The 22,367-nt window shown below is 40.5% G+C and overlaps 1 protein-coding gene across 3 annotated transcripts in view; it reads left to right on the forward strand.

The window, feature by feature from the left end:
* LOC137640114 (ryncolin-2-like) overlaps nucleotides 1-22,367 on the forward strand; it is a 321,214-nt gene that overhangs the window by 270,742 nt on the left and 28,105 nt on the right. For all 3 annotated transcript variants that reach the window (XM_068372589.1, XM_068372590.1, XM_068372591.1), the window contains exon 7: nucleotides 2,436-2,562. In XM_068372589.1, coding sequence (XP_068228690.1) covers nucleotides 2,436-2,562 — 127 coding nt within the window. The remainder of the gene's footprint in view (nucleotides 1-2,435; nucleotides 2,563-22,367) is intronic.

Below are 22,367 nucleotides of genomic sequence, written 5' to 3' on the forward strand. Positions count from 1 at the left end.
CTAGCGGCCTCTCATTGTTGCCATAGTTTTAGTTAGCATGTTCCAGCTTTGTACTCTTATTCCTGTTTCTCTCTCTTCTTGGTTCCTTTTTTCTCACTCTCTGTTTACTTTTTGTTCTTTCTATGACCTTAGGTAACATTGGCCTTGCTATAAAGTTCCCAAGGAGGTTGTGAAAACACACTGTATATACAAACTGTAAATAAACAAACATGCATTATAACTTCTATACGTCTTTGGAAACTCTGGCTGCTGTTCTTGTAGCTCGTAGTTTTTGTTCACCTACCCTCTACCAATGCCTTCCATTTCTGCCAGATGTACGAGATTTCAAAAAATAAGTGAAAAAATTGCTATATATATTCAAGAATAAACACACAAAGACCATTCTGTCAAACTCAGTCATGCAGATGACGTAGTAAGGATGACGTCATCATTTAAAGACCGCTATATCTTCATTATCTGTAAAAATAATTGGCTGAAACTTCTGGAGAGCATGTACGTTATGTTTCTGCATACATAGAAACAATAAAACGATTTTCGATATCTGAAAGTTATGTCAAAACTCCATAGCAGAGGGTCCTCTTTAGCGAAGGTTGGTATATGTGGGTGGTATGCGTCTTTGTCACTACTCCGGCACGTCACTGGGTAGGCGTCTGTTTCCTACCGCATTTACATCAACTTCAGTCGATGTTGAATATTTGTCCTCTTCGTCTGGAGTGTAGTTGATAATGGAGGTCTTGTCCATAAGGTCATCAGCTTTGGTCATCGGGTAAAATATCAACATCAGGGATGGTAGCATGTACAGGTTTGAGTAGGCACCGTACCCAAAGGGCACGAAGTAGATTCACTCACGAGGAGAGTCGTCTCCACCAGGTTGCAGGCAAGCAATACTGTTCATTTCCCCGAGGGCTAGAGAAGCCTTTTGGTCCCGCAATGGTTCTTGAAAATATTTGGCTCTATGGGCGGTTAACGATTGTGAGTACTGCTCCAGGAGCTATGCTTTCAGGGCGTTGTACGCTATCTGAGTATCTTCTTGGTCACAAAGCCAATTTGATATATCCAGGAAAGTGTCCTCGGGGAATGCTTCAAGAACATAGTCTGCTTTGGTGCTTGAGCATATTACGCCCTTTAGGGGAAACAGGATCTCGGCGCCCTGAAACCAAGCGAATACCTCTGTACTGGAAAGAGGGTGGCAGTTTCAGGGGTGTAGCGTTGATAGTAGAGACAGTGTCGGAAGGCAGCATCATCAAACAGTAAGACACAGCAGGAAGCGAGAAAGCAGGAGGGATACGGACACTTTGGTGGTCACCAATTTGTGAGGCGCCAATTAGGTGATAACTGAGATGCGAAGGAAATGCAACTAACTTTATTTCAACCGATAATGAGTTTATATACAGGGACTAGTGGTCAAGAACGTCACAAAAATTCAAACATGATAAAACATGAGCTAGTGTGATAACACAGGTTGATCTATTAACAGTGCAGGGAAGAGAAAGTGATAAGATAAAAATACAACTGTTACACATGCGGTACACTATCATTCACTTCCATAATCTGCTCTATGTTGATTGTTCTCTCCTGCTCTCCGATCTATTTTGTTTATCATCTAAGGGTTTACCTTCCGTTACCTTAAAGTTTCTCTGACAGATGTGTATATCCTTAAATCAATCTACCCCTTCCTTGTATCTCCATTATTCTAATACCCATTGAAGTCCTTTCGTATAGTTAGTCATGTAGCCAACTGTTACAATCTTAGAATCATTACAGGTCCTTTCATTCTCTAAAGAAATTGGATTCGACAACGGCAATTGGAATTTGGGAAATGAATATAAAAAGAATCTAAAAAAAACACAACATGTTTATTTACATACTTACACAAAAAATAATTTTGCTCCACCTTTATTTCAATTACAAATAGAATCAATTCAAATTATTGATAAATAAGGTAAACAGCCAGGGAAGTAGAACAATAAATTACTTAAATGGAATGTTGGAGGGTTTTTTCTACTGCTGAGGTGATGCTGGTATGGTGACTTTAGGATTGAGAACATTGCAGAAGGACGAGTAGTAGATAAAGCTGGCACGATGACTTCGGACCCAAAAGCAAAGATAGCGATCTGAATGAGGACGGAAAACGTTTTGTTAACACCCCATTTTTCAATAAACTCATCACTGTGCTACTTCTACCATTCATGTTTCGTAATATTTTAGTGTTAGGAGGGTTGAGCTGTAGACTGCTAGAACACCTGAAATCACAAGAAGACGAAAGACTCAAGTATGATCAATGAATATTTTACTCAGAATCTCAAATGCTTAACGTGAAAGTGAAAATAAGATAAGTTCTCTTATCTTTATTATCACTTAGTAGTCTTATGAAAGATTTGCAATGTTATATTTCCAATCTGTTATTTTTTTTAAATAACTCTCTCTTTCCTTAGGCAATGAAGGCCTCCACGAGCTAACGGCTAAGGACGAGCACGTCCTGCGAGTAGATGCAGAGGACTTCCATGGCAACAGACGGTGGGGAATCTGGGAAAGATTCCGAGTGGAAGATGAAGAGCACAAGTAAGAGTATTTTTATGTATATGCAGAAGTGAATGGTGATCCAAATAACTAGATAAAAACAGATTTCAGTAACAATCTATTTTTTGAAATCCATTTTGTATTAGCAGCAGTGTGGGATGGTCGTTTCAAAGTGTCGGGACTCCTGAGCTTACATGGGCCTTTTGTGTGAGAGTGGACCATACATGTAATATCCAACAAATCCTATCATTAATAACTATTATCTATTACTAGAACTTTGTCATTGCTGTTTAATACCCACACCCCACCAATATAGTTTAATAATTTTTGGATTGCATATTTACCTCTTACTTTCATAATTTATTTGTCACCACCAGGCGATGATGTTTAGACTAAAAAAGAAGGTTGCGTGGTTTCCTATATTCCACCTTGTTTACTCCTATAGTTAGCGTTGTTATTTTCTTGTCTTAAATGTTATGTTAGTTTATAATTTCTCTTTCTATATAGATATAGATCATAGCATCTTTCATAAATTTGCCCTGAACTTAATTCTTTTTCTATGTTAGTAGTTTCCTCACAAGGCCATGTACAGTGGTAATCTAGGACTGAAAAAGCCCTTATTGGCATTGCTTTGTGTGATATTATAAGTACTTTCAACTTATTTCTACCTACAGATTTCAATTTTGGAAAGTTTTGATGTATCCAGTTGGTAATAACAAACAATTGTTTATAACTTACAAACTATATGATAGGCCTACTTGATAACGATAATTGTAAATTTTAAATTATTTATCCAAACTTTCCCCCCCCTCTCTCTCTCTCTCTCTCTCTCTCTCTCTCTCTCTCTCTCTCTCTCTCTCTCTCTCTCTCTCTCTCTCTCTCTCTCTCTCTCTCTCTCTCAGCACATATGAGCATTTGCGAATATTCTTAAAACACATGTTTGAATGTGTCCAAAGTATAATTTGGTAATTGATCATCGTTCAGTTACTGGAGGATAAAATCTGTCAGATCCCGCTCAAAAGACAATACATAATGCCATCCGTGATCCCGTCAACCCCGTGAAAAAAAAAGAATACTGTATATAAGACACAATAGCCATTTCAGTAATTAGATCTTACTCATAAATTTTAATGTAATGACAGGAAGCCCACTGGCTAGAGACCCCATAGGCTAGTTGCTGGAATGTTGGTCTTTCGGTGAGGGTAAAATTGCATGTTCTTTATTTGTGATGCAATATCATTGAAAAATGTAGCAGTTAAAATCAACATAATCATCAATACCTTGGTTCTTTACATTCAAATTTACTTCCCTTATTCCAGATCATCATGGAAATTTCTCGAACTATTACATATTCTTTAATGATTTTCGTTGTCAATGAAACTTCTTAATTTTACCTTGAAATGATGCCGAACACTTCCATTCTTAGAATGATAAGAAAAATATCTAATTCCCTGCAACATTCTCTTTGTTATGATCTCTGATTATGAAAGTCTACTCATTCCCTTACCTAATTCCCTTTTAACCACATTGTAAAACTGGCTGGACTTTACACAAAATGTCTGCATGAATGCTCAATACTTACATTTGAAAAACTTTTTATTATACTAATTCACAAAAATAGAGACACAAAAGACCTAAAAAAAAATTATCGCCCAATAAGTTCACGCTCAGTAATATATAGATTATTTACAAAGATCATATTAGGCCAAATAGAAAAACAGCTTGATTTTAATCAAACAAAAGAGGAGGAAGGCTTTAGAAGTTGGTATTCAGCAACTGACCATATCCATGTAATTAATCAGTTAATAGAAAATTAATATTGTATGACAAACCACTATTTACTGCATGTATGGACTATGATAAAGCTTTAGATTCCGTCAAAACTTCAGCAGTAATGAAAGAGCTTCAAAGACAAGGTATAGATGAATCTAATGTTGGAGCACTTGGAGATATCTATACAGGAAGTACAGCAATTCTAAAAATACATAAAGATAGAGAGAAAATTCCGATTGAGAAAGGATTTAGACAGGGAGACCTCATCTCTCTTAGATTATTTACAGCATGCCTAAAAGAAACTTTTAAGAATTTAGATGGGAAAATGTGGGAATTAACATTAAAGAAGAATAACTTAACAACCTAAAATTTTCAGATGACATAGTTCTATTTAGTGAATCATGGGAAGAATTGCAAAAGATGATAGAAGATTTGAATAGAGAGCAGAAATGTAGGACTGAGAATGAATATAGAGACAACTAATAAGGGTTATGGACGAGCTTCTAGAGGTTGTTAATTAACATACGTACTTAGGACAGACAGCAAGTGTTTCCTTAGGACATGAGACAGAAATTAAAAGAATGATAAACATGGGAAGGACAGCTTTTGGTAAAGAAAATGAGTTTATGAATAGTAAAATGCCACTTACTCTAAAAAGAAAATCCTTTAATCAGATGGTCTTACCAGTATTAACGAATTCATCAGAAAATTGGAGCCTTACTTGAACATTAGAACATAAGTTATTTACAATTTGAAAAGCTATGGAAAGAGTAATGATAAGGATTAACAATAAGAAACAGATAAAGAGCAACATAAATGCAAGAGCAAAATAAAGTAGAAGATATTCTAATAACATGTAAGGAAAATAAATGGACGTAAGGAGGACATAAAATGAGAATGACAGATAATATATATATTCTTTAAGAATAACAGAATGAGTCCCTAGAGATTGCAAAAGAAGTAGGGGAAGGAAGAAAAGACGATAGATTGACGAACTAAGAAAATTTGCAGGTATAGACGCATAGAATAACCATAAACAGGTGCAAGTGGAAGGACATGTCTAAGGTCTTTATCCTGCATTGGTCTAGTTACAGCTGATGATGATGATGATGATGATGACAAACAAGTAAGTTATATCGTCTCTTAAATGGTATAATGGGAAATGTAAATAAAAAAAAAAAAAGCTCCGGGTGTATATACTCATCCAGAACTAGCTAATAAATTTGTTATGACAAAACGTAAATTATATAAAATCTAACTCAATGTTTAATTCCCCTATTAATTAATTCAGCATAGAAAATAGCAAAATAGTAACATCAAAAGAAACTAATAGTCGCCAAGCATATAACAATTACTATATTCTAGAATAATACAAATATTTATAATATCTTACAAGATTCATAACATATCACAGCATTTGTAGAAGAAGGCAGCCTATCATCTTTGGAAGGGTAACAAGTCAGATTTGACTTGGATTAACTATACTCAGCTTAGAACTTTTGCTCAGAGAGTTTATCCTTCAACTAAAAAAGAATACAATTTAACCATAAAAAACCCTTCTGGTACAACCCAGGAACACAAGTGGTGGGCTACCCTTAAATCTGCACTCTTTGGTGTAGATGCAATAGTTCCTCCTTTACTTAAACCAGATGGCTCTGTCACCCACTGTCCAAAGAAAAAGGCAACTCTTTTGGCTGATGTGTTTGACAGTGAGCACTTATGAAAAACTCAGTCTTTCTCATTCCTATTTTCCTGAGGTGAAACAAGTTTAGCTTTTCGATCTCGTGAAATTAAAGCTCTCTTGATGGAAATTGATGCTTTTGGAGTTGTAGACCCAAATAATATTTTGCCTTTGTTTTTATAAAGACTGCAGATTTCTTAGCTCCAATGTCGTCTGTTATTTTGTGCAAGTTATCAAGATGTTATTGCAGCACTTATTGGAGAATTGGTAATGTTACTCCATTGTGGTAGCCTAAGTCCAACTGATTACCACCCACTTTCCATAATTCCCATATTATCTAAAGTTTTTGAACGTCTTTTCGCAAAACTTCTATATATAGATTTTTTGTTCCCTAGTTTGATCTCGATGGTAGGCAGGAAGTTCGTATGATTAGCTTTGATTTTAGTACTGCCTTTGACCTTGTTAGTCATGAGGCCTTTGTTTTCAAACTCAAACACTTGGGAGTTAATGAGTCTTTTCTTAACCTCATTATTGAATTTTTAAGTAATAAATCCCAAAGAGTTGTTGTTGATGGGCAGTATTGTGAGTATAGGAATGTGATATCTGGTGTTTCTCAGGATAGTGCTCTTGGTCCATTACTTTTCATACTATATACACATGACATGTGATTTGGCATAGAAAACAACTTCGTTTCAAATGCTGATGATGCTGCTCTCTTTGCATCATTTATATCTCCTGAATGTAGATCTCTGGTTGCTGAATACCTTAATATACATCTAGCTAAAATCAGTGTATGGTGCAAATTATGGGGCATGAAGTCGAATCCTAACAAAACTCAAAGTGTGATTGTAATTAGGTCGAGAACAGTGGTTCCTCACCATCATTCCACCTTGTTTCGAGTATTGTTCTCCCGTGTGGTCTTCAGCTGCTAATTCTCATCTCAGTTTGTGAACAGGAACTTGAGTTCTATCAGATTTCTTATTCCTGATCTAGATATTAATTTTTGGCACAGTCGTTCAATTAGTTTGTTATGCATGTTGTACAAGATTTGTCCTAATTTTGATCATCTTTTACATTCAGATCTTACCGGACAGTTCCATCCTGTTCGTAATGCTAGGCATACAATTAATTCTAATAATTAGGCCTTCTCCATCATGGGGCTCAGTACTACACAGTATTCTAGAAGTTTTAATTTATCTGTGACCGAGCTGTGGAATGATCTTCCTAATTGGTTAGTTAAATCTGTAGACCTGCAAATGTTCAAGCTTTCAGCAAATGTTCTTAAGTTGGGTAGGCTGACATAAGTCTTTTTATAGTTTATGTATGGAATATCTGTTTTGATGTTTTTACTGCTTTTAAGATATTTTATTTGAATTGTTCATAATTTTTCATATAATTTATTTATTTCCTTATTTCCTTTCCTTACTGGACTATTTTTCGCTGTTGGAGCCCTTAGGGTTATAGCATCTTGCTTTTCCAACTAGGCTTATAACTTAGGTAATAATAATAATAATAATAATAATAATAATAATAATAATAATAATAATAATAATAATAATAATAATAATAATAATAGTAGTAGTAGTAATAATAGTAATAGTGGCCATGAGGCTTGGCTTAGAAAACGAACCGTTTTAAATGAAAATGATGCTACTTTCTTTTCTTGAAATCCCTCTAATGAATGTAGATCTGGGGTTGCTGAATCCCTTAAGAGAGATCTAGCTAAAATTACTGCATGGTGCAAATTATGGGGCATGATGTTGAACTCTAACAAAACTCGAAGTATGATTGTAAGTAGGTCGAGAACAGTGGCTTCTCAACATCTAGATCTCGACATTAATTTTTTTTTTTTTTCTGATCTATACTACTTTTCGAAATTTTATGTGTGATTCTTGATAGCAAATTTACTTTTGAGAAACACATTCGGTCGGTTTATTCTTCAATTGCACAAAAAATGACTTAATGAGAAAGGTTTTTGAAGATTTTCGGTTATTAGTCTATTCTAAAGAAGTGTTTCAATTCTATCATTTCCCTTGTTTCGAGTAGGCCTATTGTTTTCCTGTCAGGTCTTCTGCTGCTGAATATCATCTTAATTTGTTTAGACAAGAGCTTGCGGTCTAATAAATTCTTATTCCTGTTCTAGATTTTAATCTCTGGCCCCGTCGTTCAAATAGTTCGTTTTGCACGTTGCTTAACAAATTTAATAATTTTGCCCTCCTTTGCACTCAGGTCTTCCCGGACAGTAAATAACTATGCAGCTAATTCTAAAAGTCAGGCCTTCTCCATTATGTGCTTAGTATTCTAGAAATTTTATTCCAGCTATGACCAAATTTTGGAATGAACTTCCTAATTAGGTACTTGAATTGGTGGAACTTCAAAAGTTCAAATTTGAAGAGAATGCATTTATGTTGAACAGGCTTACATAAGTCTCTACTTATAGTTCATATATGGAAAATATATTTCAATGTTGTTTTTGCCCTTTAAATATTCTACATTATTTGTTCATTACTTCTTTTGTAGTTCATTTATCTTTTATTTTCTTTCACACTAAGGTATTTTTGCCTCTTGGGGCCCCGGGGCTTAGAGCATCCTACTTTGCTATCGTGGGTTGTAGCATAGGTAATAATAATAATAATAATAATAATAATAATAATAATAATAATGATAATAATAATAATAATAACAATAAAGATAATAATAATAATGATAATAATAAAAACAGAAATAATAATAATAATAATAATAATAATAATAACAAAAATGATAACAATAATAATAATAATAATAATAATAATAATAATAATAATAATAGCAACAACAAAAAGGATGATAATAATAATAATAATTAAAGAAAATAATAATAATGATAATAATAATAATAATAATAATAATAATAATAATGATAGTAATAATAATAATAATAATAATAATAATAATAATAATAATGATAATAATAATTATAATAATAATAATAATAATAATAATAGTGATGATTATAATAATAATAATAATAATAATAATAATAATGATGAAAATAATAACAACAACAATAATAATAATAATAATAATAATAATAATAATAATAATAATAATAATAATAATAAACAGGGCAGTAGAACTGATAAAAGGTGTCCCACCGAAGATAGGATTATGCCTACTCCTATACTGATTGAATTACTCTGGCTGCCTGTTAAAGCTAGAAAAGATTTCAAGATATGTTCAATAGATAACCCATCAATATATCAGAACCGGATGTCTACAGTAGATATATCTAAGAGAATTTCTGCACCTTTTGCAATCAACGAATCGTGTTGACACGAAAATAATTACAGATGGTTTCAAGTCATTAGAACCAAGATGTATGTCTACTGTAGGTTCTAGGTCAGTGGTTCTCAACCTTTTTCACTCCATTTCCCCCTTCAGGAATTCTCAATATTCGTGTGTAGCTCCCCTTCATTTTTTTTCCAAATCCCATCCTGCCGAAAAAAGAAATAAATGTTGAAGAGTAGAACACCCTTGCTTTATTACAAAGTTTACCGTCATAATTATCTTATATTGATAGATTTCTGCGATATGCTTACCTTATATCACTAGGCTACAAAAGACTAGCATACAATAGCAAATTTGATTTGGATTGGAAAAAGTTCAATCAAGCCCTGCATATTTTATCACACATCAGAGGGAAGGCTGATATTGTTTCTTTTCAGTCAGTTGACGAATCTGAGGTTGTGTCACTGACAATGCACATCTCATGTCAGTGTCCACATCCAATCGGTTCCGGTCCTTATTCTTGATTTGTAGAAGAGTGGAGAAACCAGACTCACATGAAAAGGTAGGCTAGTTGAAAAAGGCAAGAGTGGTCGAAGTGTAATCTCAGTGACTTTTAGATATGCCTGATGCATCGAACACCAGAATACATTCAGAGATTTTTCTCCATAGAGATCTTTGGCAGCAGAATCATGTTTGAGATCAAGGAACTTGTCCTGAACAACAATGGGAATGGTAGTAATATTAAGAGTGCCAAAGAATGGATTCCTTACAAACTTCCCTTCTTCCTTCTCGAATTCTGGAAAGTACATATTAAGTTTATTTTCCAAGGATCCCAGATGCTGATTGATTTCCGTTTTAAGTAATGGGTCAAGCAGACTATCTTCTTCATTCTCGTCAAGGACAGCTGAAAGGTTTTAAAACAGGGCAACATTCCCGGCGCCGACTTTCCTTTACCAATTCTGGAGCTTGGCAAGAAATCTGCGGAGACAGTCCATCAGGTGAAACATATTTCTTTCCTTGACCTGTAGTTTCAGATTCAACCTATTTAGCTGCTCAAGTATATCTGCTAAATATGCAAGACGTGGCTCCCACAAAACCTAATTGAAGTGACGCACATTTAAAGACTTAGAATCTAGATCTTTAAATATGCGCCCCCAAGACAATATAACAAACTCTCACTAAGCATCTAAAAGACTGGAAATATTAAGGTTTTCAAGAATAAACTGGAGAAGTTTTTGTCTTCTAAGTACTTCGATAATGTGAGTTTGACAATAAAACCCCAATACACTTTGTAGTAGCCTACTCCAAATCCGAATGCCTAAGAATGCATACGAAAAACAGACCCTATAAATTCTGTAGTGCTTAGATTTGTATCGTTTGATAGAACGTGGAAAATACCTCCTAAAGTAAAATAAAATCTAACGTCTAATTACGATAAATTGGTATTGTATTACAAGGTGTGATTTCGATCAGAACATATATGTTTTCCTATAGTAAATAACATGATTTAACCGAATTTGACGTTCATTTCAACCGCAAACAAACAGATCAACCAATTCGGCTAACTTTAAGTTGCCGAATTGGTTGCTGTTATTACGGATGAAATGAAGGAAAAACCCGGTTATATCACGTTATTTCCTACAGGAAAACATATATTTTCTGTTAAAATGGTTAAATATAATCACTGTTGTCATATATGTTGTGTTAAAATATCTAAATATAAGCACTTGTTCAACGGTGTCACTTCCCTTACGAATGTACTGCGAACGATAACATTAGCAACAATACCAATGATACACAGTGTTACCAACGTTGACGTATGGTACACAGAGTTACCAACGGCACGATGACATTACTAGCGATAGCAATGCTAGATATTTCCATACGTATTTTAAATAATTTTTCCATATAAGTTTTACTCAATATATAAAAAGTACAAAAAGGGCACAGAACCTAACAAACCCACCTAACCTAACCCAATAGAGTCCTTTCAATGACGTCACTGGGAATCGCCGGCGGCCATGCTGGAAGACATGCAAAGCGAAAACATGGCAGCTGCTACAGCGAATATGGACAATGAGAGCGACTTTGTCAAACAATTGTCGGGTGATGATAAGCGTTTTTACAAGCAGAAACTCGATCTAATTGATGGCCTAGATCCATACCAGATGCAGAATTCATTCAGTCAAAATATTGAGGATTTTCCCAGTATTTCATACATTGATATGGTGAACTACTTGGTACTGTCGGCCAACCCAGAACATGAGTGGGCATACATTTCCATTGAATAATCTGCTTCCAGAATTCGTTGTTTTTCTCTTTAATGCTTTTAAGTCCAAAATTAGATAAACACTGGGCCAATGAAGAGAGTGTTTATAATTATAAAGCTAAATTGATCATTTAGCCTAACCTTGCGTATTATAATTTTTGATTGTCAAAATGTATGTAGAAGTTTTGCATTATAATGTCAAATCTTTATCAGTTCATGCCTAAACATTGTGTTTGTGTTTGGTTACAAATGCTATAATTTCTTATATACATATAAACACATGATGGACAAACTCTATTGTAATGCTCTTGGATGATCGTTTTGCCTCCTTGCAATTAAATGCGCAAGTTTAATTATTTTTTCAATGTTTCATATATAAGCTGAAGACCCCTTCGGGTTAAACCAGCTTTCAGATATTATTATTATTTATAATCAATGTTTATTCATCACATAGGCCTGTATGTCTGCACAATTTAATACACAAATTAAAATGAATATAAATAACGGATTTTGAGCGAAGCGAAAAATCTATTTTTGGGTGAGATAGCCATGGCGTCCTGATGGAAGGTTCCTTTTTGGTAGCTTCCTTGGGTATAAGACTACTAAGATATTCCCAGAGAATTTAACCACAGGTTATCACAGAATTCTAACTTCTGGAGCGAGTATCTCAAAGGTTTCCCCTTAAGACATCGTAATACAACAGGGGACGCGCATGTCTGAACGCGCCACATAGCTATCTTCACCCCGAACAGAGTTAATGCTTCGGTGTGTAAGGACTGAGAATAGCTGGGAGCCGTTCCACAGCTAATCTCACTCGTGGCTACTACTGATACTCGAGACGTAAACAAACGGACGCCATTGCTCTAATGACGTCACGCCCGTCTTCATCCTGAAGCCAGTTGCTGCCCATCACCATGATACAGTAGCACAGGGTGGGAACAAAACTGGACGAAGTAGTAGGGAGGGTCCATCAGGACGCCATGGCTATCTCACCCAAAAATAGATTTTTCGCTTCGCTCAAAATCCGTTTTTTGGGCTCAAGCCATGGCGTCCTGATGGAAGAGTACCAGAGAATCAATGTATCGTGGTAGATTTTCCCCCAGTATTAAGTGCCTAGGCATTGACAAAACAGCAAAGTAATCTTAGATAAAGAACCATAGGGACGAAGTATCCTGCCCCCCTTGGCAGTGAAGTTCCCATGGGCTATGCCGACGTCAAAGTGGTATTGAAGGGCTATTCATCCTGAGAGAAGAACTTGAAGAACTTAGAGATGAAGCGGAATGTTTGGTATTTGTATAGGAACATTCTGAAATTAGACCAGTGGTGGTTGGGCACTGTGTATAGAGTTCATCTCTTGGTTATCAGAAGTAAGTATTCGTGTAGGAACCTTACTTAGTCAGGGTGAATATAATTTAGGATTAAACATCTTAAATTCTTCATAACCATAAGAAAGGAGGAATAAATAAAACTATGACAGGTATGTATTTCATAGTAAGTAGGAGCTGATAGAGACGCACAAGTAATAAAATAGAAATTTTATTTCACAATGCAGAAATTAAATAATTTACAGCAAAAGTAAAGTTCATTTACAGTAATAATAATGTACATAGAAATAAAGGCTTGCTCTTGAATCTGAAAAGGAATTTCAGGATATTAGTAGGTACTCGTTCTCGAGGAACGCAAGTCTTTAAATAAAACACATCATGCTCAAGGCATGCGGCACTTGTGTGACACTATGACATTTCACCTGGGATAAGAACAGTTATAAAAGCACTAAGTGTTTTTTGACATCACTATGAATCGCTCGAGGGTCAACATAGGCACCCGAAGAGTTAGAGTCCCAAGTAACTCACTGTTCTACGCAGAGTTAGGTGCAGGTTTCATAACACTACCTGCGGCTACCACAAAATGTTTGACTTCGTGCACTTGTTTCGCATAATGTTTAAAGAAAACTCGCGAGGACTTCCAGCCCGTGAAGTTTTTAAGGCTTTCAAAGTCCATGCTCTGAAAGAAATTCAGAGAAGATGCCACTTTTCTAGGATCATGACCAGCGGGTGTACTGTTCGGATCCGCTCTGCGAATGAAGTAGGTGATTTTCGCTCTTAATTGTTTCAGTGACAGGTCGCTGCCCGATGTTTCTCCTTTGAAGAGTTGGCCTCCACCAAAGTTCGAAGTTCTGCGAAGATAGACCTTGAGGCTCTCTACTGGACATAGAGAGACATCCTCCTTCAGGGGGCATATTCTCCAAGGGCCCCATCTTTTGGTGGGTAATTCATTTTTAGCGAGAAACGTCGGATCAGGGGAGAGGGTCACTTCTCCTGAATCGGTAAACAGGATGTGTCCTTCTTCTCTTGATAATGCCACTATTTCGCTGACTCGAGCTCCCGAAGCGAGAGCAAACAAAAATATAACTTTCTGAGTCAGATCCTTGAGGGGGCATGAATCATTGTCCAAGTTGGAGGCGAAATGGAGTACCTTGTCTAGTGACCAGGAGATTGGTTTCGGTGGGGGTGCTGGACGTAGGCGAGCACATGCTTTTGGTAGTTTGTTGAAGATGTCATTGGACAGATCAATTTGGAAAGCATATAGAATTGGTCTAGCCAAGGCCGATTTGCAGGTTGAAATCGTATTGGCTGCTAATCCTTGTCCATGAAGGTGAATAAAGAAGGACATACAGAAATCAATTGTGATTTCTTTAGGATTTTTTGCCTTGACAAAGGAGACCCATTTCCTCCAGGATGATTCATATTGCCGTCTCGTGGATTCGGTCTTGTATTCCTCTAGGAAGTCTAGACTTTTCTTCGAGATCCCAAACCTCTTCTTTGCGGCAAGGGAGAGAAAATCATGAGATGAAGGTCCTTGATTTTCGATGATGAAGCGAAGACAGTCGACTTCTGTACTTGTTGAGAGAGAACTGGGCCCGGGAGAGGGATCAGCTTGGGCTGCAGCTCCAGGACCAGGGGGTACCAGTTGCTCCGGGGCCACTTGGGAGCCACTAGGGCCGCTGTCCCTTTGAAGGTTCTCAGTTTGGAGAGGACTTTCAACAGAAGGTTGGTGGGAGGGAACAGGTAGATCTTGGACCATCTGTTCCAGTCCAGTGACATGGCGTCCACTGCTTCTGCTTTGGGGTCCTCGTACGGGGCTACGTACAGAGGAAGTTGATTGTTGTCGCTCGTTGCAAAGAGATCTATCTGAAGTTCTGGGACTTGGTGAGAGATGAAGGAGAACGATCTTGCGTCTAGAGACCATTCCGACTCTATCGGGTTTGTCCGAGATAGAGCATCCGCTGTCACATTGCGGAATCCTTGTAGGTGAACTGCAGACAGGTGCCACTTCTTCTTCTCCGCCAGACGGAAGATTGGGAGAAGCACCTGATTTATCTGGGGCGATCTTGAGCCTTGGCGATTGAGACAACGAACTACCACCGAGTTGTCTAGGGTTAGACGGATGTGGATCGAGGGCGGCGGGGATAACTTCTTCAGAGTTAGAAGGACCGCCATGGCCTCCAAGATGTTTATGTGGAACGTCTTGAATAGTGGAGACCAGGTACCTTGAACCTGTTTCTGGTGGGAGTAACCTCCCCAACCTTCCAGTGAGGCATCCGTGTGGATGTTGAGTGATGGAGGAGGGTGTTGGAGAGGAATGGACCTTTTCAGGGCCTTTTCTTCCGACCACGGCTTTAGGAGGCGTCGCAGTCTGTTTGGAAGCCGTCTCTTGAGGTCTCTTCGAGCGATGGATGCCGAGCGTCTCCAGACTCCCGCGGCATCCTTTAGCTGTGCACGAAGCACTGGGTTTGTCACTGAGGCGAATTGTAGAGAGCCTAGAACTCGTTCCTGCTGTCGTCTTGAAATGCGTTTGGATTTCAGTAGTCGCTTGACAGACCCTGCTATTTCCTTCCTTTTCTTCTGGGGGATGGAAAGGCGGTGTGACTGAAGATTCCAGTGGATTCCCAACCACTGAAACTTCTGAGCTGGAGAGAGGCGAGATTTTTTCTCGTTGATCTTGAATCCCAGGTGTTCTAGGTACTGGGTAACTTCGTTGCAAGACTTTGCACACTCTTCGGGCGATGGAGCCCAGACTAGCCAGTCGTCGAGGTAGGCCATCACCTGGACGTTTCTTAGGCGGAGCTGTTGTACTATGGCATCCGCCAGTTTTGTGAAGATCCGAGGGGCCACATTGAGGCCGAAGGGCATGGCCCGGAAGGCGTAGCTTTTCCTTTGGAGTCGAAATCCTAGGTAGGAGGAAGCGTGATGGTTCATTGGAATGTGCCAGTAGGCATCCGCCAGGTCTATAGAGACCGTGTAGGAACCTTGAGGCAGAAGGGTCCTTATTTGTTGAAGCGTCAGCATCTTGAATTTGTTGTTCTCTATGAACTTGTTGAGGGGGGATAAGTCCAGAATGACTCTGAGTTTGTCTGAGTCCTTCTTGGGAACACAAAACAGTCTCCCTTGGAACCTGGTGGACTTTACCTTCCTTATCACCTTCTTGTTCAAGAGGTCTAGAACATATTCTTCCAGAAGGGGGGTTGATTGCTGGAAGAATTGCTGGAAGATTGGGGGTGGTTGAGTCCAACTCCAGCCTAGACCCTTCTTGACGATGCTGTGTGCCCAGGGATCGAAGGTCCAACGATCCTGGAATTGGCGGAGTCTTCCTCCCACCGGAAGCACTTCATTGCTTCTGGTGTCCCGAGGACTTGTTGCCTCGGCCGCTAGCTCCCTTTCCTCCTCTACCTCTGGAGGGACGGCGAGATGCGTCTTTGCTTGCACCCCTGAATGAGCCTCTACCTTTGGCATGAAAGGTAGTTGATGGTTGCTCAAAGGCAGGGGTGAAGACCGGTGACTGTGACAACACCGGTTGGGGGACCAATTGAAAGGTCTGTTGTGGTTGGGCAACCACTTGGGAGGTAGCGGGTCCCGGAAACTGACGTCTTTGCTGACGTTGCTGGGGTTTTGACTTTTGGGGTTTCCTCTTAGGCTGAGGTCCGTCGTCCTGAGAGGGTTTCCTTTTCCTGGACATGCCCCACTTGTGGAGAAGGTTCCTATTCTCCGTGGCGGCTCTGTCAGTGATTTCCTTCACAAGGTCAGAAGGAAACAGGTGCTTTCCCCAGATGTTGGAGGAAATCAGCCTCCGGGGTTCGTGTTTCACGGTGGCACCGGCAAACACGAATTCACGACAGGCTCTTCGAGCCTTTATGAAGTGGTACAAGTCCTTCATTACCGTCAGTAAGTGGGATTTGGAGAGTACCATGTAGTGATCTGGTACTCTAGTGTCACAGGCCATAACTTCCAGTTGGACTTGATGAGAAAGAGATGCCGCAAGCCTCTCCTTCGTGTCTTGTTCCCGGCGAAGGAGGTGATCGTTGAGCTTTGGGAGGTCTTCATTAAACTGACGTCCGGCGACGTCAGGATCGAGCCTTCCCACGACGAAAGTATGTTGAACATCTTTCCAGTGTCGAGCGTCAGGGGGGGTCACGATGGAGAAGGGTCTGCACTCCTCCAGTGCAGGACAGGGTTTCCCTTCTTCCGCCGCTTTAAGGCATGCAGCTAAGGCCTTTTCCAAGAATGGAAGAACCGCAGTATCAGGTGCAACGTAAGTAGGGTGCTTCTTGCTCAATGCCGGAAGCTTAGAGCAGGTAAAGCCTCTACTCTTGAATGCGGAGGCTAGCATAGCCTGGGCCTTTGCGAGATCGAACACTATCTCTTCCTTAGGTTCGGTCTCTTCCTTCGAGGCAGGTTCGGAACGAAGCCGGACGTAACAGTCCGGGTAGGCCTCAAAGCTTGGGAAGAACTCCACATCTTCCAAAGGGACCGTGCCGATCTTATCACTGACAAAGATCCTGCCGGTCGCAATAACCATATGCTCTGCATACCTCCACGGGTTGGCATGAGAGCAAGCGGGGAGATCCTTGACCGAAATCTTCTTCGGCTCTCTGGATCCTATCATCGACCTGATGGACTCCTGGTTCTCCTTCAGCCTGTCGTCCATGACGGCTCTAATCAGCCGGATCAGTTCTTGAGTGGAAGAAGAAGGATCCGGAGTCGAGGAGGTAGACGGAATAGACATTTCCGTCGGCGTAGGAGTAGGAGGGGGGATGGACGAGGGAGCAGCTTCTTGCTCCGACTCGGTGTATTCTACCTTGTCTTCGTCGTCTTCGGCTCCTTGAGCCATAAGCGTTTTCTCCGTGTCTTCCGAGACATCCGAAATCTGTTCGTCATCTTCGGAATCTAAACGACACTCGTGCATGGACTGAGCCATGACTACATCAGGTTCCACCGTAATTTGGACAGTGGGGATCACGTCTTTGGGTACCACTGAGTCAGGGGAGGCCTTAGGGAACAATAGTGACCTCAGTTCTTCGGTGGCCAGGTACGGTCCGGTAGCATTTTTCTGGAAGCCACGCACCCACTTGCGCAGCTTTTCACGAGAAATGTCTCTAACCTCCGCTGAAGGAGGATTATGGAAGGCCTCAACTAGGTGAGCCTGACAGACCGTACAATCCAGTGGATTCCAAAACTTCAAATCCCCTTTCTTGTCTGCACAAGGGGCGTGAGTCCTGCAAGCCGTATGCCCGTAAAACTGCGGGCGTTTCACAGCGCAGAAGGCGAAATCACACTTCATCTGCTCCTCCTGTGGAAGAAAGAGAAAATGAGTATGGGGGAGTCATAAGAATGGCTCTTAAACTAAGTTAATATTAATTATTAATTTTAACTTAATGAAGGTGTGATGCATAGAGAATGAAAATAGTAAAGGAGAACATGCTCCATGCATCTCGCCCGGCTGGTTACCATAAGCTTGGTCCCTGGATAACCCGAGTGACCGAGGGCACTGGATATAATTCCCTAGAATTCCAAGTATTTTGGAAATCCATGGAAAAAACCAAGGACAAGATTGGGACCGAATTCATTCGGTTCCCAGTTAAGGGCCAGAAGGCCTCATTTAAAAGGTAACTGCTTCTGGCAACCAGCCGTGCTAAGATGCACATTGCATGCTGGAATTAGAAGAATGCAAAGAGACAGCATGATCACTAATAGAGCAGTACTAGGTACTGATCTTAATAGCAGAAGCAGCTTATCTGTTTGCGATATAGGGCTATCATAGTCTTATGATAGTTACAGGAAGGGGGTGCAAGTATTCTTGACGCCTCCGGGGCATCCGGCAAGCCGCCGGCATGCCGGAGCTCGCTCCAGCATAGATTCTGGCATTAGGACAGACAATGTTCAAAGTCAGTCAAATACCAGGATGGCGGCCGCCGGCACAACGGCGGCACGCCGGCAGGGAGCGGCGGCTCCGGCAGTCGGAGGATGCCAGATTGGTGACTGGGATAAGGATGGTTAAGGCTGTACCGGGTTGCCGGCAGTATATGCCGGCACTCCAGCGGCCGACCGGCAAGCGGACGACAAGCTAGGAGGAGGAGAGCCGCCGGTAGTAGCCGGCGGCAGCCGGCAGTCCCTCGGTACACGGGGGGCTGGCGGCAAGGTTAGGGAGAGTCACCAAGTAGGAGGCAGGTATTGCCGACAGTAGAGGCGGCAAGAGACCGGCACCCGGATAGGGAGAGAGACAGGGGGGAGGGGGGAAGGGATGTAGGAAGTACCATCAGGAATCCAAACATCCCTCCCCCTTCCTGAGGGGGTGTACCCATGATAGAGGCAGGCTCTAACATCCATGAGCAGGGGTCACTAGGGACCGGGAGCAAGGTAGCCCAAGGGAGGGCTAGGGAACACCCAAGGGGGGGGGAGACTCCCATATGCAGGACTACACTAGTAACTAACCTTCTAGGACACTATGAAGGTATGTGTACCAGAGCGGACTGCACAAGGAAGCTCGGGTAGCCCTACTATTCCACCCTAAGGAGGAGTTGTAGGACAGGGGACAGATGGGTATAAACTAACCTAAGCATAGGCTAGGCTATACAAGAGATAGGTGGGGAGGGAGAAGAGAGAAGTCTTCCCAGGAAGGGTTTCTGTACCAGAGCGGCCACTAAGGAAAGGGAGGACACTCCCTAACCTAAGATCAGGCAGATCAGCTAAAACGGTGCAAGAGTACAGTTTCAGCATGGAACAGAGAAACCTTCCTAACCTAACCTAGAACAGGGCTAAGAGTCCTGAACTAGGAAAGGAAGAAGACATATCGCTATCGCAGGAAAGTCATAGACTATCCTGCCATAGAGGTAGGCTAGCCTAACCTCACTCTCGGACGCAACCCTAAAGGGGGTTCATTCCTTTAGGGAGGACAGAGAGGCGATATATACTCTATTAGACAATTAATCCCTTTACTCAGAAAAGGAATCAAGGCTAAAAAGAGGGAATGCCAAGGCAGGGGATGAAGGAAGCATATAGGGGTCCTAACATTAGGTTAGGCTAGAAAGAGTCACTGACTAGCCTATCCCCTAATTGGTCCCTGAAGGCGAAAACATTTGCATCACTGTCAAAAGTATTGTAAAATAATGCCACTATCTTCATAACTTAGTCTAGGATCACTAATAAATCATGCATGAACACTTGTATGTAGGCTCCTGGCCTGGGGGCTATAGTAGCCGACTGGTATGAGGTCAATCGATGACCGATAAAAAGCGTCTAAACACGATATAAAAGTTCCTAGCTATGAAGACTAAATAAACTAATGTATTCGATTAGTATATAATGCCGGAAACGTTGTTGTGGCTAACTAAATAAGACATGCATAACAACAACGACGCCATAAAATGGCGGGTCCGGTAGAGGCACAGCTCTGCCACAAAACAGCAATTATCTCGAAAAGTAATATTTACTTTACGGCCAGAGCTTAATTAAACAATACTGGAACCTTGTACTCAACTTTCCAGAAGAAGGCGAGGCTGAAGGTAACGACATAGCGAAGATGCAAAACGATAAAGTTAACACAGGGAAAATCCGTCTAAGTAGGGCAGCTACTAAACAAAGGATGGAGACGGGCGTGACGTCATTAGAGCAATGGCGTCCGTTTGTTTATGTCTCGAGTATCAGTAGTAGCCACGAGTGAGATTAGCTGTGGAACGGCTCCCAGCTATTCTCAGTCCTTACACACCGAAGCATTAACTCTGTTCGGGGTGAAGATAGCTATGTGGCGCGTTCAGACATGCGCGTCCCCTGTTGTATTACGATGTCTTAAGGGGAAACCTTTGAGATACTCACTCCAGAAGTTAGAATTCTGTGATAACCTGTGGTTAAATTCTCTGGGAATATCTTAGTAGTCTTATACCCAAGGAAGCTACCAAAAAGGAACCTTCCATCAGGACGCCATGGCTTGAGCCCAAAAATACACTTAATTATATATAGGCATGAGCACCTTGACGAAATAGAGACCTAGGTAAGTAGCCTTTGTTAATATAGCCAATATGGGCGCTTTTAATTTTTGTTTTGAAAATCTGAGATGCCCCTTTGATGTTTAAAAATTGAGATGCCCCCTCCCCCACACACACTACACACTGAACTGACGATGATACTTGTCAAGTCACCTATGCGATCGGATGTAGCATGTTTACACAGGAATAATGATACTTTTAGGGCCTAGCCAAGACTGACCTGATATGAAATGATCAGAACAAATACGTGCGTAGGGTAGTGAGGATTCACGTAGGTCAGCCCGTGATATTCTGGTCAACCACAAGTCACGTCTGCACTTGGATAATTCCTCTGTATCTTTGTCCTGATTCTGAATAACTGCCGGTATGCGGTAGAAACTCTTGTCATCTCTTCGTCCTCGATTCCCATAGCCAGCAATAGCGCAAAAACTAGGCATTGTGTGAATGTGAATGTGATGAAATGGCTAAATATTCAACAGTTCAACCATAGCTATTCACTGAACGCGTCTTTGTTTGCCCTCCAAGATGGCGGACCGGAAGTTTGATGACGTGTATTGAAAGGACTATATAGTATGACAGGTCACAAACCTCAGGTATATACTGAGAACGGTAAAATTCTCCATATTACGAATGATACACAGAGTTACCAACGGTACGGTGACATTACTAGCGATAGTAATGTTAGATATTTCCATACGTATTTTAAATAATTCTTCCATATAACTTTTACACAATATATAAAAAGTACAAAAAGGGCACTGAACCTAACAAACCCACCTAACCTAACCTAGGAGTTCCCCGGTCACAAAACACATATAATGATTATTGAGGAATGACTTACCTTTATGAAGAAGACGACGAAACTTGCGGGTCACGGGAGGGGGAGACTGGCGACTTAACTCCTATGACTGGGATGTGGATGGATGATGGGCATTGTGGTCTTGTGGGTCTAGGGGGTCCATTGGCTGCTGTTGTATCGGAGGGTAGAGGCGACTGGCAGTAATACGGAAGTGGTGCAGTAACGTATGTTCTGGGTAGTAGTGGGTAAAAAAGAACCGGGAAAAATATTGCTTGAAATATTCAGACTTCATTCCAGGTCTCTGTACCCACTCCTTCACTTCTCTCCAGAGACGTTCTATATTTTGTGTATGGATGGTTGGGTCTTGGGGGTCAACGAAATGTTCAGAATGATTAATAGTTTTATGTTCGTAACCAATTTCCGAAAGAGAGTTGTAGGCAGACCACTTATCACTGATAATAACACTCCCAGGTTTGATATTTCTGAATGAGGGGAATTAAAGTAGCAGTATCACGTTTAGTAGAAAGGGGGGGGGGGGGGAACTAAAAGGATAATGAAAAATTTCTTTGACTCACGTTCAATACCCCCAAAGACCCATATGGCACTTAACGGTCTACTACGGTTGTATTTAGCTTTACAAAAATGTGATTCGTCTTTTTCAACTATTACTCCATCACCACCAATCGCCTCTTGATTATCGAAGAAGTATTCGGTAACCTCGGAACAGAAACATCTC

Source organism: Palaemon carinicauda, chromosome 4, assembly GCF_036898095.1.
Source record: "Palaemon carinicauda isolate YSFRI2023 chromosome 4, ASM3689809v2, whole genome shotgun sequence".
Classification (NCBI taxonomy): domain Eukaryota; kingdom Metazoa; phylum Arthropoda; class Malacostraca; order Decapoda; family Palaemonidae; genus Palaemon; species Palaemon carinicauda.